The sequence below is a fragment of the Epinephelus moara genome, chromosome 15 (assembly GCF_006386435.1).
Source record: "Epinephelus moara isolate mb chromosome 15, YSFRI_EMoa_1.0, whole genome shotgun sequence".
NCBI classification, from domain to species: Eukaryota; Metazoa; Chordata; class Actinopteri; order Perciformes; family Serranidae; genus Epinephelus; species Epinephelus moara.
In genome coordinates, this window is record NC_065520.1 from 2,283,766 (window position 1) to 2,304,401 (window position 20,636).

At 42.4% G+C, this 20,636-nt stretch overlaps 1 protein-coding gene across 6 annotated transcripts in view; it reads right to left on the bottom strand.

The window, feature by feature from the left end:
• The window catches only part of LOC126401653 (nck-associated protein 5-like), a 241,384-nt gene that overhangs the window by 70,424 nt on the left and 150,324 nt on the right, over positions 1–20,636 (bottom strand). For 5 of the 6 annotated variants that reach the window (XM_050063005.1, XM_050063006.1, XM_050063007.1 and 2 more), the window contains one exon: positions 19,828–19,961. In XM_050063005.1, the coding sequence (XP_049918962.1) occupies positions 19,828–19,961 (134 nt within the window). Of the gene's footprint in view, positions 1–13,382; positions 13,656–19,827; positions 19,962–20,636 lie in introns of those variants that run through there. The other variant, XM_050063009.1, reaches the window with a different exon arrangement.

The following is a 20,636-nucleotide window of genomic DNA, read 5'->3' on the forward strand; positions in this document are numbered from 1 at the left end:
ACATCTTGACAAAAGAAGGGCTTTAACAGAGTCAGGTGGGAATCATCTGAATTTCATGACAGGGTTTTCTTTTGCTGGGCTGATTCACAGTGAAGTTAAAGAAGACAAAGGAAAGGCTTCACTTGAAATCATGGTTCAAAATATGCTAATTTTAGAGAGGGATTCACCCAGTCTGTCACATATCATTGCATTAGCAAGGACAATCACTTCCTCTTCTCTGCAGTCTCAAACCCCATGACTGTCATGGGCCTCATGCTACTTATCAAACCAGAAGTGTATGACAAGTGCATAAAATCACACAGAAAGAGAGCCCCCTAATCGTCGATCAAACGTTGGTCGACTAGAAAGTTCATTCATCGGCAAGATTTCATTGGTCACTTAGTTGTAGAAAAAAAAGTGTAGCTCTATCAGAAGCTGTGCCTTGTCAAAATAAATTAAAACCTATATGACTGGACCATATGGGAATTTAATGTGAAAGGACAGACACAGGAAGAGGCCACACTCAGCAGTCAGACAGGAGTCATGCTACAAACCAATCACAGCCGACAGATATCTTTCCCTTCTGTAAATATTCAGTCTGATAAACACGGAAAAGTTGATCATGTTAGTGCAGGGCTACCCAGAGCTTTACATCTGTCCCATGGACGATAGGCCTACACACGCTTGTTAAGGTTATTTAGCAACCTCAGAAGCAACCTGTCGCTGCGCTCTTGGAAGCTGGCACAAAGAAGGCACAAGAGTAGGCATTTGACGTAGCATGTGTATGGCCCCTAATTTCCAGGGCTGGTACCTGCGGTTATTCCACAGGCTAGTTAATAACATGTCGGGCAGGAAATCCAAAGTGTGGGAACATTTCAAGAAGGTGAAGGACGAACCCAAGGTGATATGTAAACTCTCATTCGTCAACTACAAACATGACGTATCATCTGAGACATGGAAGTAGCTACATGCCCATTAGCACAATCGTTACTGCTTTGCCGACAGTGTCATTAACAGGCGGCTCGCTCAGTGTGTGACATGCACTTGTAGATAAAATATAGGCCTATATTAATGAAGGTTCATTAGTACGGTTTTGTATTTCTCTGTAATGTAGCACAGTGTTAACATCTCAAATCTTGAACTCAAACTGTTGTGTTGCCCCGCCCAAAATATAGAATTTAATAATTAAATTAATATCGTAAACATGCGGGTGACTTGTCGACTAATGGCCCTAAATGATGACACAATCATCTAGGAATACACTTTGTCAGGGGCAGCGCTACTTGCATCTGTACACAAAAAGTCATTTGTATTAATCTAAGATGAATCATTAAAGGAATAGTTAAACATTTGGGAAATTTCACTTATTATAGCTAGATGAGATAATCGAAACCACTCTTGTGTCCATCCGTTAAATATGGAAATGTGGCCAGCAGCTGGTTAGCTTAGCTTAGCATAAAGACTGGAAATAGGGGGACACAGCTAGCCTGGCTCTGTCCAATGGTAAAAAAATCTGCCTACAAGCACCAAAGCTCACTAATTAAAATGTAATATCTTCTTTTCTTTAATCTGAATTTTAAAAATAACTATAAATAGTGTACACTTAAACACATAATAATTTTTCTAGGTGACTAAAATATGTTTTGCTGTAGCACCGTCCACTCGCTTAGCTTCCATGGCCGTAGACCTGCCTGCTTGTCCAAACTGGAGGCGTACCAACCGCCATCGACTGTAGGCACTACACTGATAAGTGCTCCATACAACTCGCTTAAAAAACTATGAACTATCCCTTTAAGAAAACACTGAGCGTGCTGATTCACAACATATTTTTCAGTATATTCACACTGACTGTGGTATGCATGTGTTTTGTATGATAATTCCCTGGTAGTCCTGCACTGAACGGTCCTGGCAGTTGTGCGACAGCGGGTGAGAATGAGCACAGGCAGGCAGGGGTAGGGGTGGACGGTGCTAGCCGCACCATCTGTCCAGGCTGAGCCATAAAGCCGGCTATAATCAGGCCGCTAGTTGCTGACTGAACAGTCGAAGAGGCAAGCAGGCAGGCGGGCGGGCAGGGCAGGCAGAGCTGGTGGCAGATTGCTCCAGTTCCTGCTTTAAATGCCGCCCTTAATCAGCACAACCTATGGAGCAAAGAGGACGTGACGCGGACGGCTTTAGAGTCCGGAGATGCTGACAGCGGGTCAAGGACTAGCCGACATGCATGATCAGCATGGCAAGTAGGGGTGGTTCTCGGACTGAGGGGGATTTGGGCAGGTGACCACCTACAGACATAGCCACAGTGTGAGCCTCTTGTGTATTATGGTGACGTTCAGGTCACAGAGGTGAGCATCTGTTTTTCTGAGAGATAAATCCCTGGTGATCTTGCAGAAACCTGGAAGGTTCTTTAAAAGTCCTTAACTCTGATTTGAAGGTGTTTCCAGAGACCTCGAGTACTCAGAAAGTATTTCCACTTTCTGCAGCACAATAATAAATCCCCCAAGTCCCAATTTTTAAAACACAGCCAAAAGTCTCAAGATACATGAAACGTACCAACCTGCTACTACAGATATAGCTATTATTGTACAGGACACACTTTATATTATATATTTTATTGCCCTCTTGTTAACTGTTATGTTGAATTGGTCCAATAAAAACTACTAACAAGATGGCAGCAGAAGAAATGTGAGATACATGCCGGACAAATATGTAAATGTGGGACTTTTAAAATGAAACCTGAAGTGAGAAATGGCGGAAATATCGTTAAACAAGGCGACAGATGGAGTCAGGATTATTCTAATGAATGAAAACATGTGCCAAATGAGCCGTGGACACAATAAATGTAAAATCAAATGGATACCAGGGTTTGCTTTTGGAGCTCATGTGGTCACACACTCACAGCCATACCTGTGTAACTGTGACCTCAGCGACCTTCACATAACAGAGTGGCAGGAGGGTAAGAAATACTTTGATGCATTGGCATGCCTGCTTTATGTTATGGTTGGAAGAGGGGGTGTGGTGCTTCAGCGGAGGCAATTTTGAGAAGTCTGTGGCATTCTGGCACACCTGAAAGAGACTTTTTGTGTTTCTAAACAGAAGCTCTGGCGCTGCCTCGCTTACCATAGCGCTTTCTATTTCAAAGTCACACAGAGCACAGATGTGTTGCATCTCGCTGGACAGACTTTGACAGCAGCGAAAGACTACTGAAAGACTTTGAAGTTGAGCGAAGGCGCTGAGGGACTGGAGAAAGACTTGGTTGAAAGGAAGATTTATTCTATTCTGAGCCAAAAATGAGAAAAAAATTAAATAAAACTTCACTGTACTCTCCCATGTGCAGATGGGGAGATTGAGGGTGTTCGAGCACCTGGCCCTTTGCCTCTTGATGTCCAAACTGCCCTTTTGTTTTTTTTAAGAAGGCAAGGCATGAGTAGCCTCTATCAAGGAGTGTTTACAACTTAATATTAATTCAAGCTATAAATAAAATGAGGCTGCTGCCATCAGTCAGTTTCCATCACATTATGACCTCTCACTTGCCCTCTGTTGAGACACAGGATGCCACAGACAGACATTCATTGGCAACGTTTCGATGGCAAGTTTGTGCAATTGATTATCACATTAAATTTATAGTATGAGCATTACACAGCATCACCTTCAAATCTTGCATCAGTTATGCAACATAAGTTTAACAGTGGTCCTGACAACTGGTCCTTACTGTGACCAAGTGCGCTGTCATTTGGATTTTGATGCTTGTCTGTCACTGTATGGGTGCTTGGAGTGGCCAAAAAGCAAAGACAGATCCTTATCAGCAATAATTTCTCACACTTTACATACTATCACAGTTGACACTGGGTGTCAGTTTGATGTCAAAAAGACGTTGGGCACTGACATTGGACAGACACTAAACTTTTGTTGAAGGGGGTGGACACAATTTTAAATGTCCAACAACATTAGAATTATACATTAAATTGATATTTTTTTTTAGTTTTTTGTAGTTTTTCATTTTTTCGTCTTACTTATCCCCACATTCATTTATTTATCTATTTATTTTCCTTCTCTTGTCACCATCACAAGGTCATCCTAAGACAGCCGGGGGGGTGGGGAGCGGAGGGAAGGGTTAGACAATAGGTCAATTTTTCTGTCCGTTTCAACCGCGGAATTGGTAACACATATGGACACATATGGATAAGATTTATTATAAATACCTTGCAAAGAAACTAAATAAAACTTAAATCAGCAAAAAAATTGATGTTGGCATCAGACGTTGTCCTGACATTGAATTTTAGTCACATGACATCACAACATAAAATATCATCTTTGACCTGTCGTAAAATCACAACAACCTTTCCTTCATGGTTTTGCTAAAAGGACAACCCTGACTGTGACCACACAAAAGTTCATATGGTTACAGTTTTTGGTAAATATAAAAGTAAAGTCACCTCAAATTATGTTACTACTACACATTTATAACTTCCTCATCTTAAAAAAGTACATAAAAAAATCATTATATGAAATTTTAAAAGGATTCCTGCTCAGGATGTCAAATTTTACGAGATGTTACTAAAAGGTGATACATTTAAAGGGAAAGTCTTTTAAAAATGACATTTTAACATTGATTATTTCCTTATATTTATTTGTCATAGCCACCCTATGGTTTTATCAAATTTGGGGTTTGTTGTAAGGTTCCATGTTACATGTTTTGGGTTCCTTTAATGGGTTCCTATAATTCATCAGGTTATGCTGTAAATTATGTTGTCCTTTCAAAATATTGCTCACCTTTTTAACTTTCAGCACTAACTCCTATAAAAGTCTCTGCTGCTCTGACATCAATATTTTCATATCTGTAGTTATCCATCTACTCTCAACTTAATGTTTCTAGCTCTGTGGTGAAGCGAAGTGAGGATCCTGCCTCACATTTTCCTCAGCAACTCATGCAGTGCAGCAACACAAATAAGAATGCTTTGCACAATTACCTCCCAGTAATCATTATCGATGTTGCACTGATTACAAATACCAACAAACTGCTATTTAACAGCACCAACAAAGCACTAATAATTCATCAGTACGTACGAGAGAGGTAATTAAGAGGCGATTCCAAAGCCATAAAAAAGTACAATAAAATAATAAAATTCAAGCAGTAAATCCTGCAAACAACAGAATGAGACACATGTCCAGCAAAACATCCCATAAAATAAACGCTGTAATTTGTCATTACTGTAAAAACCTATTTATATGTGAGAGAGAGTCTGTTAAATGCTTATGATGGATGGACTATAACTCCCGGATGACGGAGCATTACTATGCATAAAAAACACAGTCTTGCTGGGTGTGATTAATCTCAAAGTGCTCGCCAATGACCTATTGAAAGCATCATTCAGGGAAGGAGAGAAGAAAGGACGGACGAATGTGTGTGTTTTGAAGGGACACATGTGGAGGCGAAAGCAAATTCTGACTCCCCTGACCCTCTCGCTGCACAAGCTGAATTTCAAACGTTCGTCAGCAGTCCAGGAAATACAATTAAGGGTCCAATCAATTTTCAGCCTGAGGTCTGACGAGCTTCAGGCCAACACACCCCCTCTCCACCTCGCACAGGCTACAACTTTGATGTGACGGAGTGATGCATCATCAGAACACAGCGGGACAATTAGAGGTGAAACGCTGTGTGTCATCTGGAGCGCACAAACCTGCTGCGGTTAACATATGAAAAACTTCCTCTCTTCTTCCTCACCGTTTAGCTGTCCAAAGTCACAATGACTTCAAACGAAGAAGCGCTTTATTCAAAAGTGTTTCTATTCATTGAAACTGCAGTGGCTTTTCTCAGCTCCAGCCTTCAATGACAAATTCCTTCACAGACTTGAATATGATCAAAGCGCTCCAAACCTCTATGAAAAGCTGACAATCTTAGCTCAAAACTTACCCCATCTTGAGTTTCTCTCCATTTTTAATGCCGTTGCTTTTACGGAAAAAAGCCAGAAACACAGTGCAGACGTCCCTGAGCTCCATACGAAGAGGCATCCGTATGCACACCCAGCACTCTGCTCTCACGCCGCTATAAAGTGACCCAGACGCTATTGCTGAAATGTGGGTCTCTAGGCTAAAATAGGCCATGCAGTCATCATATAAGCCTGAGTGCTTTTCGCTCAATCGACAGACAGCATGGTTTGTCCCGTGGCCGGGTCACCGAGTCAGCCTGACAGCAGATCTCCTGTTCTCATTTTCTACTTGCCGTGTCTCCAGTGTGTCATTATCCGACACTGGCTCTGTGCAAAGACAGTGATCTGGCAGGCAAAGACTTTCCCATATGTCCCACGTTAAGCCCTCTCTCTGAAGGAGAAGGGCCCCTGCTGGGAGGCAAGCAGGCCGGTAGTCTTGGATCAGACAGGAATCAAGCACGGGCTTGCAGGGATGAAGCACGGCTAAGGACAGGGATCCCCCTGTTTTGTCAGCCAGTGTGTGTACAATTGTGTGCACGCAGTCGTGTGGGTCTTCACTGGTGATTAAGAGGCTTTGGCTTCACTAAAATCAACACTTTCCGTGCAAGAAGAAGCTAACACAGGGGCTGCATGCCAGAGATCTCTGCATGACATCTCAGATTTCTGGAGACGATCTTCTCTCTTTTCATTAACACAGTTTTTAGATGCTCGCTTGTTTATTTTAACCGTTGTTTCCCTGCCAATGACTGCTTGCATCTTTGCATGTTTCACAGCTCGGACCAGGCAGGAGCTGCTGATCTGCCCCCTGCTATGGTTGGATATTTGGGCTGCCAGCATTCCTTGGCAGCAGCACATCAGCTACAGCATGTCTATATTCTGAATTAAATATATAATATAATAAGAGCCTGGCATTTATCACAGGAAACTTGGAAACAAGACTCAATACTTGATAAAGATAACATGGTAACTTTTTTAAGCTTCAGCCACAGAATTAACAGACACATACCTCTTAACATTTCACCTTAACAAGAGCTTCAAATGATGGAAAGTACCAGAGATAAGTGGAGATGCAACAGCTTTGCTGTGTCTGACTCTCACTTTATCAGCACTGTCAGCGGCTCAGGTCGGCCAAGACCCTCTAATCAGATTTGACCGGTGAACAATTGTAAAATCCTTAAGCTTCTGAAATGATAGGGAGAACAATCACCTGGTTGTGCGGCTGAATCGAGGCCATCGGGGGCCCTTGCGTGACTGCTGCATCGGCGGCTACAATCGCCTTATCTGGCCGCGCTGAGGCCCTGCAAACTGTCCGTTTTGGCACAAGAATATTCCATTCTTCTTCCCGGACTCCTTTCCAGCAAACAACTTATGTACACCCACCGGGTGATTGCCTAGCTTAAACCCAACATTAAGCCACTCTTATCCTCTTAGAGCTGTTTTGCAGAAAACATGCAAAGGAGACCCTTTCTTAGACATGACCTAAATGAAGACAGAGCCAACTGAACTACATGTTTTTGGGTGGAGGGCTTGGTCCGAGCCTTGAGGACAGTTCAGAGCTGTAAAAGTCATGCACATCAGTCAAGCGTGTTACGGCGGGGTAGCATTACAAAGGTCCTCGCCCCTCATGACCTTTAACCTTCACAACAAGACACACATGCCGCAGAAAAAAGAGATCAAGAGGCCAAAGTATTTAGTATTCCCTGACAGTCATATTTCATTTTGAAGAGCTTTTTTGGGTTTTCTTTTACAGCTTTATCAGAACACCCTCACAATTAAATGATGCGCATAAATATTAGTTTGTTGACCTCTTTTACCTGAACCCAATTAATCCCAAGGGTAACAACAGTGACAGCAAAGTAAGTTTTCAGTTATAAGGCTCTAACATTGTTACCGAATGATGTATCAATGCATCTCCAGCAAATACTGGAATAATAAAGTGTCTCAATTAAATAAGTGTAGTGTCACATGCTTAGTGTAAAATTGTCACATGACCAGAGCTGTTTACTTCCTGGTTGCACCATGATGCGAGGTGGATTGCATCTAAGCTCCCAAACAAAAGGTTAGTGAACTTTGTTACCATAAAGATAGGACAGAGATTTTTGGTACACATTATCTTCAAGGTGTCTAGTATTGATGTGTGGATTTGAAATTACTCAGCTTTGTTCAGTGGGGTCACGGAATGAGTGAACATGCTGACGGCAACAATAGTGACTGGTGGGATAACACAGTGTATCTAAATGTACTTCTGCACACACATAGTTCTCTTTCTACCTAACCTTTTACTTTTCTTTTTTTAGGTTCACTCTGAGTGACGTTTTGGATATGTGGGATCAAGGTGATGGCCCAGACAATGCATACAACCTCACAGTGGTCCCTCAAAATCAAAAAGATGTTGTCTTCAGTGATTGTGATAGCGATGGGTCAGATATAGACTATGAGTGGGAGACAGACCTTTTGCCAGCCAGACTGAAATAGATCACGACAGGAACAACTTTATCAGTGATTATGACCTTGAGCCCATTTTCATTCCAAAGTCATTGAATATTGCCACTTTGACAGTGATTTTGGTGTCAGACACCTGATGCCAAAACCCACCTTTTGCACCAGTATGTAACGCAGCCAGACATAACCTTTGGCATTGCTATGATATGCTGCTTGCCGCCTGGCAAGCAGCATATCATAGCAATGCCAAAGGTTGGGGTTGGGGTGCTGGCAGACCAGCAGGAAAGTCTGTATAGGGTGGGTAAGAGGATTGGAGGATGGGTCCAACAAACCCTGGACTTTCACCCAGGAGCTGAGTGTTCCCTTCCCAAATGCCAAACCAATATGTTTTTCTCTAAACCCAAGCATATGCTTTTGTTGATGTCATGGTATTGGTCGTGCATCCTGGAACGTCAACAGCAGATGCAGAAGGATACCTAGCACAACCTATGTAAATGTAAAAGGCCACTGACAAAGTGGTGATATATGTATGTACTGTATAAGGGGTTTTGATATGTAAAGTAGTCACTCTAGAATATGATGGAGCATTCTAGTGGCAAAGTATATTGATGACTACAAAGGACATTATGTTAATTTTGTCAATAAATGGTAGACACAACACGTTATCCCACTGGTCACAATTGTGACCAACCAAAAAACACTTTTTTTTAACCTTCTTTATCATGAAAGTTGGGTCAGTGACAGATGATTTGGATACTTTTGTGTTTATGGGAAAAAATTGGGATGAAATGGGTTAAATACCATTTAGTTTCCCACTGCAACATCTTAAAATGTAATGTTCCAACTGGGTGCAATTGAGGACTACGTGTAAGGAGTGTAAATTATCCATAAACATATGGAGAGAAACAGATTTAAGCTCTTCCTCCTTCATCCCTCCAGCAGTCCCAGTACATTTGGAAGGATATAGAGTGCAAATTCATGATGATCGTTCCACATGTTAACCTCTGGCCAAAGGAAGCAGTTAGCAATGAGGAAGCCATTGGTCCTCAAGAACCTCTCGCTGGAGCCTTTGCTTGTGTCTCCCCAATGGATTACAGGCATATGTGTTCCACATGTGAGGCAGAGACTGAGGAAGACATCCCTGTGGGAAACCTTAGTCATGATGACAGCATGGAGTCCATTACTTACACCGGGAGCCGGGAAGATGGAGTAGGAGGAGGGTGAAGATAGAGAGTAGGAGTGGATGATATATAGATGAAACCTATGTCAAGTTGTATGTAGAGTTGAAGGAATAATTCACCTGCCAAATGACCATTTTGAAGTTAATTTGTCACCCTGTGTTAGGTTGAATTCCTGTAGAAAACTTTTGCATGCCTCCAAGGGGAATGAAGAATCCAAAACTGAGAAAATTCTTGATGATTTCAAGTAAAAGGGGTCTGCATTTAACAACAGCAAAACTATATCAAAGTATGTGTTTACAGACTCTCACACATCTTGTGCATCATAATCCACGTCTCATTTATCCAGTCATATGCTCAGTTCTTCAGCCCTCTCCGACAGGAAACTGAAATGTATCCATGCTCTCCTCAAATGCGGGACTCCATTGCTAAAAACAGTAAATTTACTGCTGGTCTACTACTGCCTCCATCAGTTACCTTTTTGTATTATTGTGTGACTTTGGGGAAACACGGCAGGACAAGAATGAAAATAGGGCAGCGAAAGTCCGAGTGGGGAGGGCAGGATTGGTGGTGGATGTGTCCAACAAACACTGACCTTCACCCGGGAGAGCGCTGTTTGCGTCCCGCGGGATTACAAAGCCAAACCCTGTTTTTTCGTTTACCATGGAGGCATGCGAGAAAACAGTTTTCTTCATAAATTCAGCGTAACACAAGGTGCGTAGCAGATATACTAATGGTTTTTTGGGGGGGTAAAGTATTCCTTTAAGTATTGATCAACTATTTTCATCAACTGATTTTAAAGCAAATGTGTCAAGAAATCACAGAGGCAGGCGAGTAAACTGAACCTTTTAAGAATTTTAAGATAAGCATATTCTCTTTAAATGTCCTTTTTGTTGCTTGCTTGACACACAGATAAAGAATGACCTACGATACATGGAGCATAAAAGCAGCTGCTGTATATATGTGTCAACCAGAGCAGCTGCCAGACAACCAAATCTATACCGCAACCATGAGGTCAGTTTGAATTACATGCTGTTTGGCTTTAGGCTAGAATCTGCGAGCACCAGCTTCACAAGCCGGGAGAGAGAACAGGCAAGCTATCATGATGTGAGCATGGATGCCCTACTTCCCCAAAAGCTTGTAATCTGACCTCTTTCAGCATGCCTATAAACATCATAACCAGCATGTTTAATCCAAGGCGGAAGCTCGCGGGGGTGGAGTGTGTGTGTGTATACAAGTGTTTGTGATTGTCTGACATAGTTACAAGGTCGCACTTTGACCCACAAACCCAGCATGGTGCTTAGTCAGTGAACAGACTTTGTTCTCTCTTTTTTTTTTATGGTTTTTTTTTCAAAAGGAAGATTGGTACCAAAGCTCTCTTGTGGGCTGGTAATTTAGTGCAAGTGATAGAGTAGAACAACCCAAATTAAGTTCAATCAGACATAATTCCCTGTTCAAATTTGGAAGTTAAAGAGAGGGGCAGAAATGGACCAATAAATCCGCTAAATATGAGGTGCTCCCAAAATAGTCCAGACACCTATTATCTATTTAACAGCCCTCGTCCCCATTGGGCAGGAGTAAGGAAGTGACTTCAAAAAGACTGACCCCCCTCCTTCCCATTAATGACCCCAGATGTGTCGTCTTGAACAGGGCCCTGATTCATCCGGCTAAATCCTGCAGCCGCCAAAGGCATGTAGGGGGGCCATTTCGAATGCGCCAAATTAAAACACTTGGTCCAGGCGTGGCTGGATGCTTGGATGATTAGAAGAGAGGGCATTGATCTGCAAACAGAGTGCAGTCACTCAGCTCTCTCTCTGAGTGCTCCAGCTGTGCAGTCCAGAGCCGTAATGAGAGTAGCACATGAATGCATACAGCGCTGCAACTTTACTCTGTGGACCGTGGAGGGATCTCAACCTGAGCGTGACTGTCCAAACAACACATCCAGACTTGAAAAACGCTGCCATTCCTCCCTGTTTGCATCATCGGCCCTCAACGCACACACACACACGTTCTCACGCACTGAGTAATGTGCAGAAAGAATACGCTCCCGAGCCATAAATCTACAGGCACCAGTCATCGTCTGCTGTTGTTGTTAGTCTAGCCGTAAGTCTCCCATATCCTGCTACGAAGAGGGCCCTTCAAGACAGCAATGACTCAAAGTCAAGTGGACCAGGTCGGCTGTAAACGCCCCGGTTTTGCTGATGAGTGCACGTGTGTGCTGGGTGACAATGACTGCCATCACAATGAAGTCAAGAGGAATTTATTTCCAAACTACCTTTACCTCGAATGCCTTACAGAGAACAAAAGCAACAAAAAAAACAAGACAGATAAATCCAAGAATAAGCGAGCGGTGCAAACGTCAAGATATCGAACCTGAGCTTCTGTGTATGGTGTGTGAGCAGACTTATGAGCAGCAGCCAACAAAAGGTCTCTCCTTTTTCTTTTCTGGAAGTGTCTAATCTCCATAACAGGCAGAGGAATGACTACAATAAAGTCTTTAACAGGACGAGTGTGTAAGCAAAAGAAAATGCAGCGGAGTGAAACCAAACAACTTACTTAAAAAAGTTGTGTCAAGCAGTGGCAACCCACAGGGGGGCCACCAGAGGGGCAATGGCCACCCTGATACAATTGCTGGCCCCTCAAATATTTCTGGGCTGATATTGCTGTCTTTAAGCTAGTATCTTGTGAAACTAGACATCCTATGGCATCCATTGGTACCAATAGCTTGTCGGGAGGAGGGCTAAGTAACGCTACAAAATCAGGCTTAATTTTGCGAGGGAAAAACTAGCATATCACTTGAACTCTCAACTCAAGACACCTGAACAGCCCCTTTTACACAGAAATGGTGCTATGAGGCTGCTACAAAGTTTTCTCTGTAAGCAACCTTTACATTTTTTCACAGAACCAAACAACGTCAGCATAATGCCACTACAGTGTGTGATTTTAGGGAGTATGCTGGCGTTCCGGAAGCAAAAGAGGCGTGGCGGCGTATGACACAACAGTGTCTATTGTGACATACAACATATGAGCTTCTGAACACCAGTCTCTCCCCAGTTTGCAGACATTGTCAGCTGCTGTTCATTCTCTTTGAGTTAGCTACTAACTACTAACACATCATCAAAACGTCACACCATCCCGTCCTGCTGGCTGTCCTTCTAAGCCCCGTTTCCACCAAACACTCTTGGTATAGTACTTTTGAAACCAAAAGTAATCCTTCACACATGGTCATCGGCAGTCGGCCCAATGAATTGAGTTATCAACTCCAGCTGCTGCAAGAGGCAGAAAAACATCCTTTCATTTTATAGTTACAGTTTACTAATAAAACTCTCCACAGTATGAACAGTGGTTACATAAGATTCAAAACCAGGCAGAGTGACTGTCCGCTTTTGACCAATCAATGGACTGCAGTGTTCACAGCTCCACCTTTTAGTACCAGATCTGTGTGGTAGGTACCCCAACAGAGGGGGGACCAAAATGGGAACAGTTTGGAACTGTTCCATTGGTACCTTCCAAAACTTTTCACAGTGGAAACGGAAAAAATGCGCGCCGAGCTGAACTGAACCGTACTGTGCTGCTCAGTGGAAATGTTGCTAACTGTTTCTGGCTGCATTTTAAATCTCTCAGTGTTGGGTCAAATACATAACTAATCATCAAAATGTCACACCGTCCCATCCTGTTGGCCATCCCTTTACACAGATGTTGATTCAGTGCTGGTACAACCTCTGCTGCCAGCTTAAGGGTGACCCAACTCTATCACCAAATTCTGCATTTCGCTGTGCCACACCAAGATTTTCTACCCACCCCTCTGAAAACTTTCTGGGTGCACCCATGGTCCCGAGTTTGTTGTTCTGTTCATTACCTTACAACTGCCTCCCTCATCTTCAGGCCATGTAGGGCTCCCAGTGGCCCCCATGTTCCTGTCTGCTCACCGGTCATCCTGTCCTGTCTGACAGGACGGGGACAAGGCTTCAGAGTGTCCTTGCTGGATAGGCGTCCAAATGCACTCGATGGATTATATTTCTGTCTCTGCAATTAATTTCACTTTCTCGTTTGTTGAAGGACAAGAATTTTAAGTGCTGCTCCTGGTCGTGTCCCCATCTTTTCTCACCTCCTCTGTCTTGCCCTGGCTCTTTAAACGCCCAGATGGAGCTGTGGGACATCCAGGGTGGGCTAAGGAGGCTGCTATGGGGTTGTGGGCTTGAGTCTCCCTCTAATCCGCTGGGAGTTTAATGACGGCAGGCCATGCTAGTGGTGGTGAAGCCCTGGGGGGGTTGACCCAAGTCAGGAGGGGCTGGGCATGTGACCCACACCAGGCTCAACTGGTTGGGGGAGGGTGTGTACACCTATGTCTGGAGCTAAATGGCCACTAGTCACTTGAGGAATGCAGACTGCTGTGAAAATGCAAACTGAGCTTTTTTTTTAGTGGGTGAAAAAAGTTTTAAAAAAAAAAAAAGAAAAGAAAAGCTGGTTGTTCCTGTTTTGGCAATTCCTGCCTTACATTCAACCCCTGCCAAAAAATAAATGTTACAGAGGCAAATACGCACAACAAAGGCTGTAAGAAGCCGAGATTCCCCAGAGTTCATCAGTCTGATCTCTTCCTTTTTGTTGTGTATGCCCGTTTGTTCATGTGTGTGATACTGTAAAGTGCAGCTCTAACAAGCAGCTCATTACCTTTTGTCTCATATCATCACAGAACACCTCTGTCTCCCAGTGCAAGCTAAAAAAAAAACACTATTTCGTTAAATCTGACTATTTTTGGCAAGATTTGAAAAATCCATTGAATGCACTCATTTGCATCATGTTTGATATCTTTGCTTTGGCTGGCTTTCATCATTCAAATTGGTACGAGCCGGATTTGACTTCCATCCTCATGATTCAAAGCACAACCTCAATTAATTAGCAATACGCAAATCAATCGTTGCCTGGGGTCAAACAGATTGCAGTCTATTTAAAAGATTGGATGTCCACTTAACATGATTTGTGGGTGTTATCTCAAAAGACACATTGATGAACTGAGGTTTCTATTCCCCTAATGCGCCACAAATACAATGTGAAATCAATCAGGAGATATGGATGAAGGTCTCGCTGAGCTGCTGTCACTGTTGACGGTGAGTGTGTACGCATGTGAAGCAGTGCATGTGTGTGGGGTGTATATCCGGAAGCCTGTCGCTAAAACAGCAGATGCAAGAGGAGCAAAGGTTCACACTTGTTAGTAGCCTGGTGACCGAGTTGTCTTTTTCTTTTTTCTTTTTTTTCTCTGGCTTGTAAGTCGCTAATTAAAGTGACCTCACTGGTGTCCCATCTGCTACCACGGCACAGAGCCACCTATTATTGGCTGCCATGTAAGCATGTTAATCCACTACTGAAGGGCCAGGTAAACACACTCCACACTCACACACATGTCGGCGGCATGCGCAGATGCTCGCTTCCCTCATTCACATTCAGATAAGCGCTCAGCAACGCTTAAACAAAGATTAAGACTTTGACAGTGAGACTGAAATCTTGTTAGCGTGTTTGTGTTGAGGTGGAGGGGAGATATCTTTGTAAGTTGCAGAAGGGAAGCAGCTGAACCTCAGGTCCCCCCAGGAGTGAAAAAAAAACATTCACAACACGGCGAAATTACAACAATCTAGCATGATGACCATAAGCAACTTCACCGGAATGACAACGGCTGAGTGAGGTGGCGAGGTTGGGTGAACGTCCTCTGCTTCGATAAGCGCTTTTTTGAGGACATAATGGAATCTTTGTCTATATTGCAGAGGCAGAGTCTCGCCAGGCATCCAATGAGAATCATCCATCTGGGCGACCCCTGCCATGGCGACAAATTCAGCTGTCTCTGTAGGGACTTGTGCAGGACCCAATCAGGGATAAGCTTTATATATTTCTAATAGAACTGCAGTGCATCCTCTCGCTGCAAGACATGGACTCTCATATTGCTGCTCCACTATCTACTAATTCACCACTACAGTACATCCGCCCCCTTTTAAGAGTTTAACCCAAGGAGGGACATGCACTCTGAAAATATTATCATTGTTTTTTCCTGGCGAGGAGTCAACACAGGGAGATACATGTATAACAGTAAAAATCCCTGGAGACATGGACAGGTGCAGCTATTTTGGAGATACACAATTGGTGCTGACAGATTTATTCTTTAGGATTCATATAAGTCACCCATTCCCCCCACCCTTCGCCACACCAATTTTTTTGGAGTGCAACATTATTTTTAAAGGATTTATAGATATAAAAGAAATATGATTTATAAAACATTTTGATCTGCTTTCATTTTTTTAGTACTGATAACATCCAGGCAAAAATGTACTGCTATACTCATCTTTGTTTTAAAATATACATATTCATTTATGTATCATGCATTGTGTCTTTTCAAAATATACTTCTGTTTTCACAGGAAATGTACAGTTTCTTCACACTGGTTGCATACAGTCTGTTTCAAAATAAGCTTACAGCGTTGATAAAACAGAGCATATTTACATTTATTTCATTGTGCAATAAAAAGCATGTGGTTAGGTTTAGAAGAAAAACATCATAGTGTGACTTAACATTTACAAAGGAAGTGAACCGCTAACTCCTGGGTGAAGGTCTGGGGTTTGTTGGACAAACCCACCTCCCTTCCTGCCCTATGAGGACTTTCCAGCTCCCTATATAACGTTATTACCTGCAGCGTTTTAAACTGACACACCTTTCATGCGGCAACGTTAAAAACTGTAGGCGCCCGGTGGTGTATCTTACTGCTGCAAAAGGTGCGTTTTTGTGTCAGTGTCCGATGCCAAAATCAGCAGCAGTATTTGACGAGTTCGGAATGAGACCGGGCTGCTGCAGGACAGCTCTGTAGCCCCTCTAAATTAAAACTAAAATGAATACTTAGATTAGAATTAAGAGAACTTAACAGCTTTGAAAAACAAAATAGCTTCTTCCTACAACTGCTGTGAGATTAATACATCTATAACTTTTCCCATCTACAGCCCAAGTATCAGCCCATGTGGTCCCCATGTAGCACCCACATAGAATTCAAAGCTAGAAGCGAGATGGGTCTTGAGTATGTTGCCTAGTTGGGGCCCACCTAATAAGCAATGTAACCCGGCATGAAACCTATGTAGGCTAGTGGCATGGGGCCGACATGGAACCATTGGACAAACCTACCTGCAGCCCATATTTCAGCCAGTGTAGTCCCAATGAAGTCCTGACATAGAATTTGAAGCTGGGACCATGATGGGTATTGCATATTTTGCTTGGTTGGGACATACCTAACACCCAGAGTAATCCTGTATCAAACCCATGTGGGCAATCGGCATAGGGCCCATTTTTCAGCCCATTTTCTACCTACTATGGCCCCAAATACAAATGTTGACTGGGTTGTCAACTCCATCAAATCTTACCTCATCCATCATGTATGTTATTTAGGTAATATTTAAATCACTGGGAGGTTAGCCTATTACAAGGTTTAATTGTCAAGAGTTTGATCTTTTTAACTATATTTTTCCAGCCTAATGGAAGAGTAAAAATGCCCAAAACAAACGCCTGTGCTAAAAGCTCTAAAGCCTGTTGTTGTAGCTGTATTGCATGAATGGGATGCAGAAGGAGTTGCTTTTCTAAAATGAAGCTGAGAGTTAAATTCAGAGGCATCAATGGAACATTTAAAATCTTTGGAATGGCTCTTAAATATTTTATTCTACCCCTGGCGGCGACTCTGCCCTCGTCTGCTCTATAGCACTGGGACCATTAAAATGTACAGGATTTTCTCCACCAACTTAATGAGAAGATAAGCAGTTAATGTGAAATCCTCTGGACTCTTTCTTTTTTTTCTTTTTTTGCGTAAGTAAAGCACTGAGTGCCTATCGCCTAATTAAGGCATCAACTCAGCTCCAACTCCTGATTTGCCATCCCACTCTGTCACACCTCAGCGGCTGCGAGACGGGGGAACAGCTCATGAATTAGAGGTTATACTGAAGTTATGACAAGAGCATTGTTTGAGCACTTCACGCTTTAGAAGTTCTCCCTTTCCAAGCGAAAGCAATGCATCAACCCATCTTTTGCTGATGACAAGGTCAAGTGACTGGGAGAAATACCACTGAAGTACTCAGACAAAATGGCAAGAACAAAGAAATGAAGAAATGGCGAGTGCCAGAACACCATATTGATTCTTAAGGTTATAAAGAGAAAGTGCTGATTGCAGGAAATCACTGCCAAAACTCAATAACTTTTATTGAGAAGAGATGGAAGTTGAATCCAAGAAACTTTTGTTTTTGATTTGTCTGCTCCACCTTTTAATATTGTTTATTAGATCTGTTTTCTGCCATTTAGGGCATTTTTATTCCTTTATTGGTTAACTGAAAGTAGAAAGATAACAATGAATGTGAGGAGAGAGCAATGGGGAATAATGAAACGTAGCTTTTATCTACCTTCTAGCTTGTAATGTCCATTTTTATGACTCATACCATGGCCCAAAGTGAGTGTGAGTGATTCTTATTTTCTGGAAAATTCTTTTAAAGGTTCTGTATGTAACTTTCAGAAAATTCTTGTTTTTGTAACACCTCTCTCGGAGGTCGTAAACTGCAGTTAGCATCCTCTTGCTTCCGCTTGCACTTCTTAGCTGCCCACTCCTTTGGTGCGAGCAAGCACATGGGCTTTGGCAAAAACAGTTTGCATGCTGCCTAGCTTTACACTAGCTGGCTAACCGTAGCTAAGGTTACAGTTAGGCCCCGATCACAGGAAGTGTTTTAGCAGCTGGAGGCAGCTTTTTGTAATTGTTTTTAATGAGAATTAAGCTTTTTGCTCGCTGTTTTTGTGTTGCTATGTGCCTTGCGTTTCTGTGCTCTAGGCGCCTGGCATTTTTGCCGGAGCTCTCCGAACTCCTCTAGTTGAAAAAACTTCAACTCAGAGCTAAAGGAACCCCACGTCATTTCAGCTTTTTGCCCATTGTCCAATTGGATGATTTGAGAGGCGGGCCTTCTGTGGTGGTCACGACAACAAGTTTACTGGTGGTAAACAACATTTTTATTATGCTAGGCCTTATAATTGACAGCAGGTTGTTAAACTGCCCCTGAGTCATCCTAAAACATGCCTGGAAAGGGACATCATCGAGGCGAAGCTCCTGGACCAACTGATGGTACTCCCCATAATCCACCCTCTGTTTTAAGGGTCTCATGTCCCTGTGCCCACCAGACTATTTGCAAGTACCCTCTTCCTGTTCATAACTAGCCACTAATTACTGTTTAAAAAAAATTAAAAAAAAAAAAAAAAAAAGTAGATTGATTACATGGGAAGATTAAAATGAGGAGAAGGGGGTGGTTGCCTGGCAACAATTAAAAGGTGCAGCAAACGTTTTTTAACTTATAGCATTCAGTTAAAAAAAAAAAAAGGCAGTGCAGTGCACCTCACATTTTTTGTGTGATCAGGGCCTTAGCATGTTAGCCAGCCAGCTAGCTGTAACTTTGTTACACTGCATTGATTTGGCGTTGGTTGCTTTATAACAATTACTGATAAAGTAATTTGCAAACCAACCCCAAGAGTCTAGATAAATTAGCCACGGATTTTCAGTCAGTGTCAGTCTGAATTCAGCCAGCGCAAACCGCAGCACTAAGGTGTCCGGTCTTTTGTTCATGTTAGCTAGTGTTGCACAGTGTTAGTACTGTAGCTTCGCTAAAGAGAGACAAGGTATTCAGGAGCAAGCATAATGCCACATCTTTTGGATTTTCATGAAAATAAAAAAAAATAAATTAAATATATATATATATATATATGTACACACACACACACATATATAGGCTATATATATATATATATATATTTATTTTTTTTATTTATTTTTTTTTCTTGACCCACTTGCCCAGTTTTTTTTACCAAAATTATCTGTGCCAATCTCAATTAAGATTTTAAATAATGTTGCTTGATGCGTAGGGGTTGTGTTGTGTTTTGCTTATGGTGCTCTGTCGTGTGCTGGGGTTATGTGAAAAACAGCAGCTACAGCTGCAGAAAATAAATTTGCCATCATGTTACATTACAGGGAAGGTTATCCAAGGAAGGTTACTGTAACAATGTCATCACATACAACAAAATTCCATTACTGTTCCAAAACTTTCAATGATTTATTTTACTAATACCATAACTTTTTCAGGCCTGGACAATACGATTGTGAAATTCCGTGACCTGCATATACTGGATAAGATGATCCTCAATATCATATTAAAAACAACTAAGCAACGAGTCTCCTACAAGTGGAAAACAAGATTTAAGGCTTGCTGCAGGCCTTCAGTAATGTCAAACACACTATTTTCAGGCTCTTTTACCTGGTGAATTGCTGCTGCAGTGAAACCATCTGCGCCCGTCCCAGCTCTGACTCCTCCGTCACTTCCCGGAGACGCTTCTCACTCTCCAGTCGCAGGCGTCGCTCTTCCTCTAGCTCGTGGATCAGCTTTTCTCGCTGTGGACACAAAATAAGAACTGTTATCTCCCAGTGGTGTGTGGTCTAAAGGCTCAAAAGATCATCCCTCATCATCCTAAAGTCATATGTGCTATATTTATGGTCCTTGAGTGTAAGTCCCTGAATCCTAAACAGCTCAAGGGATGCCATTTTTGCTCCTGACTCTCCTTAGAGAAAAAAAAGTGAAAGCAGAATGTTTCAACACCATGATGATAGAAAGTCAACAAACATCCTTTTGTCTAATATCCAACAAAGAAAATAAGATAATAAGGGCATGATGGCATTTAAGCAGCATTACTTCCATAGTTTGATGTTACTTTGAAATGTTCTTAATGAACCTCCCCTTCCTTCTCTTGCTGTGACAGAAAGTTCACACTAAATGTCAAGCAACAGCCTGCTTTCGCACACCTCAATCTTTCTCTTACTTCTCATTTCATTTCAGTGCTGCCAAATTAAACGGCATCAAGGTCCCGTGCCTTCACACTTTCCCTACTCACAAGATGCGCACCAACGGTACAATGACTATGAATAGCTTACCACAACAGCAGCTGTCCCTCTTATCTTCCCCCACACACAAACTTCCTTTGCTTTTGCATGTTTAATTTTTTTTTTACAATGTTGTTGCTTGGTAACTTTGCGAAAAAAATTGTTTTTTATGAGTAAATATGACCTCAC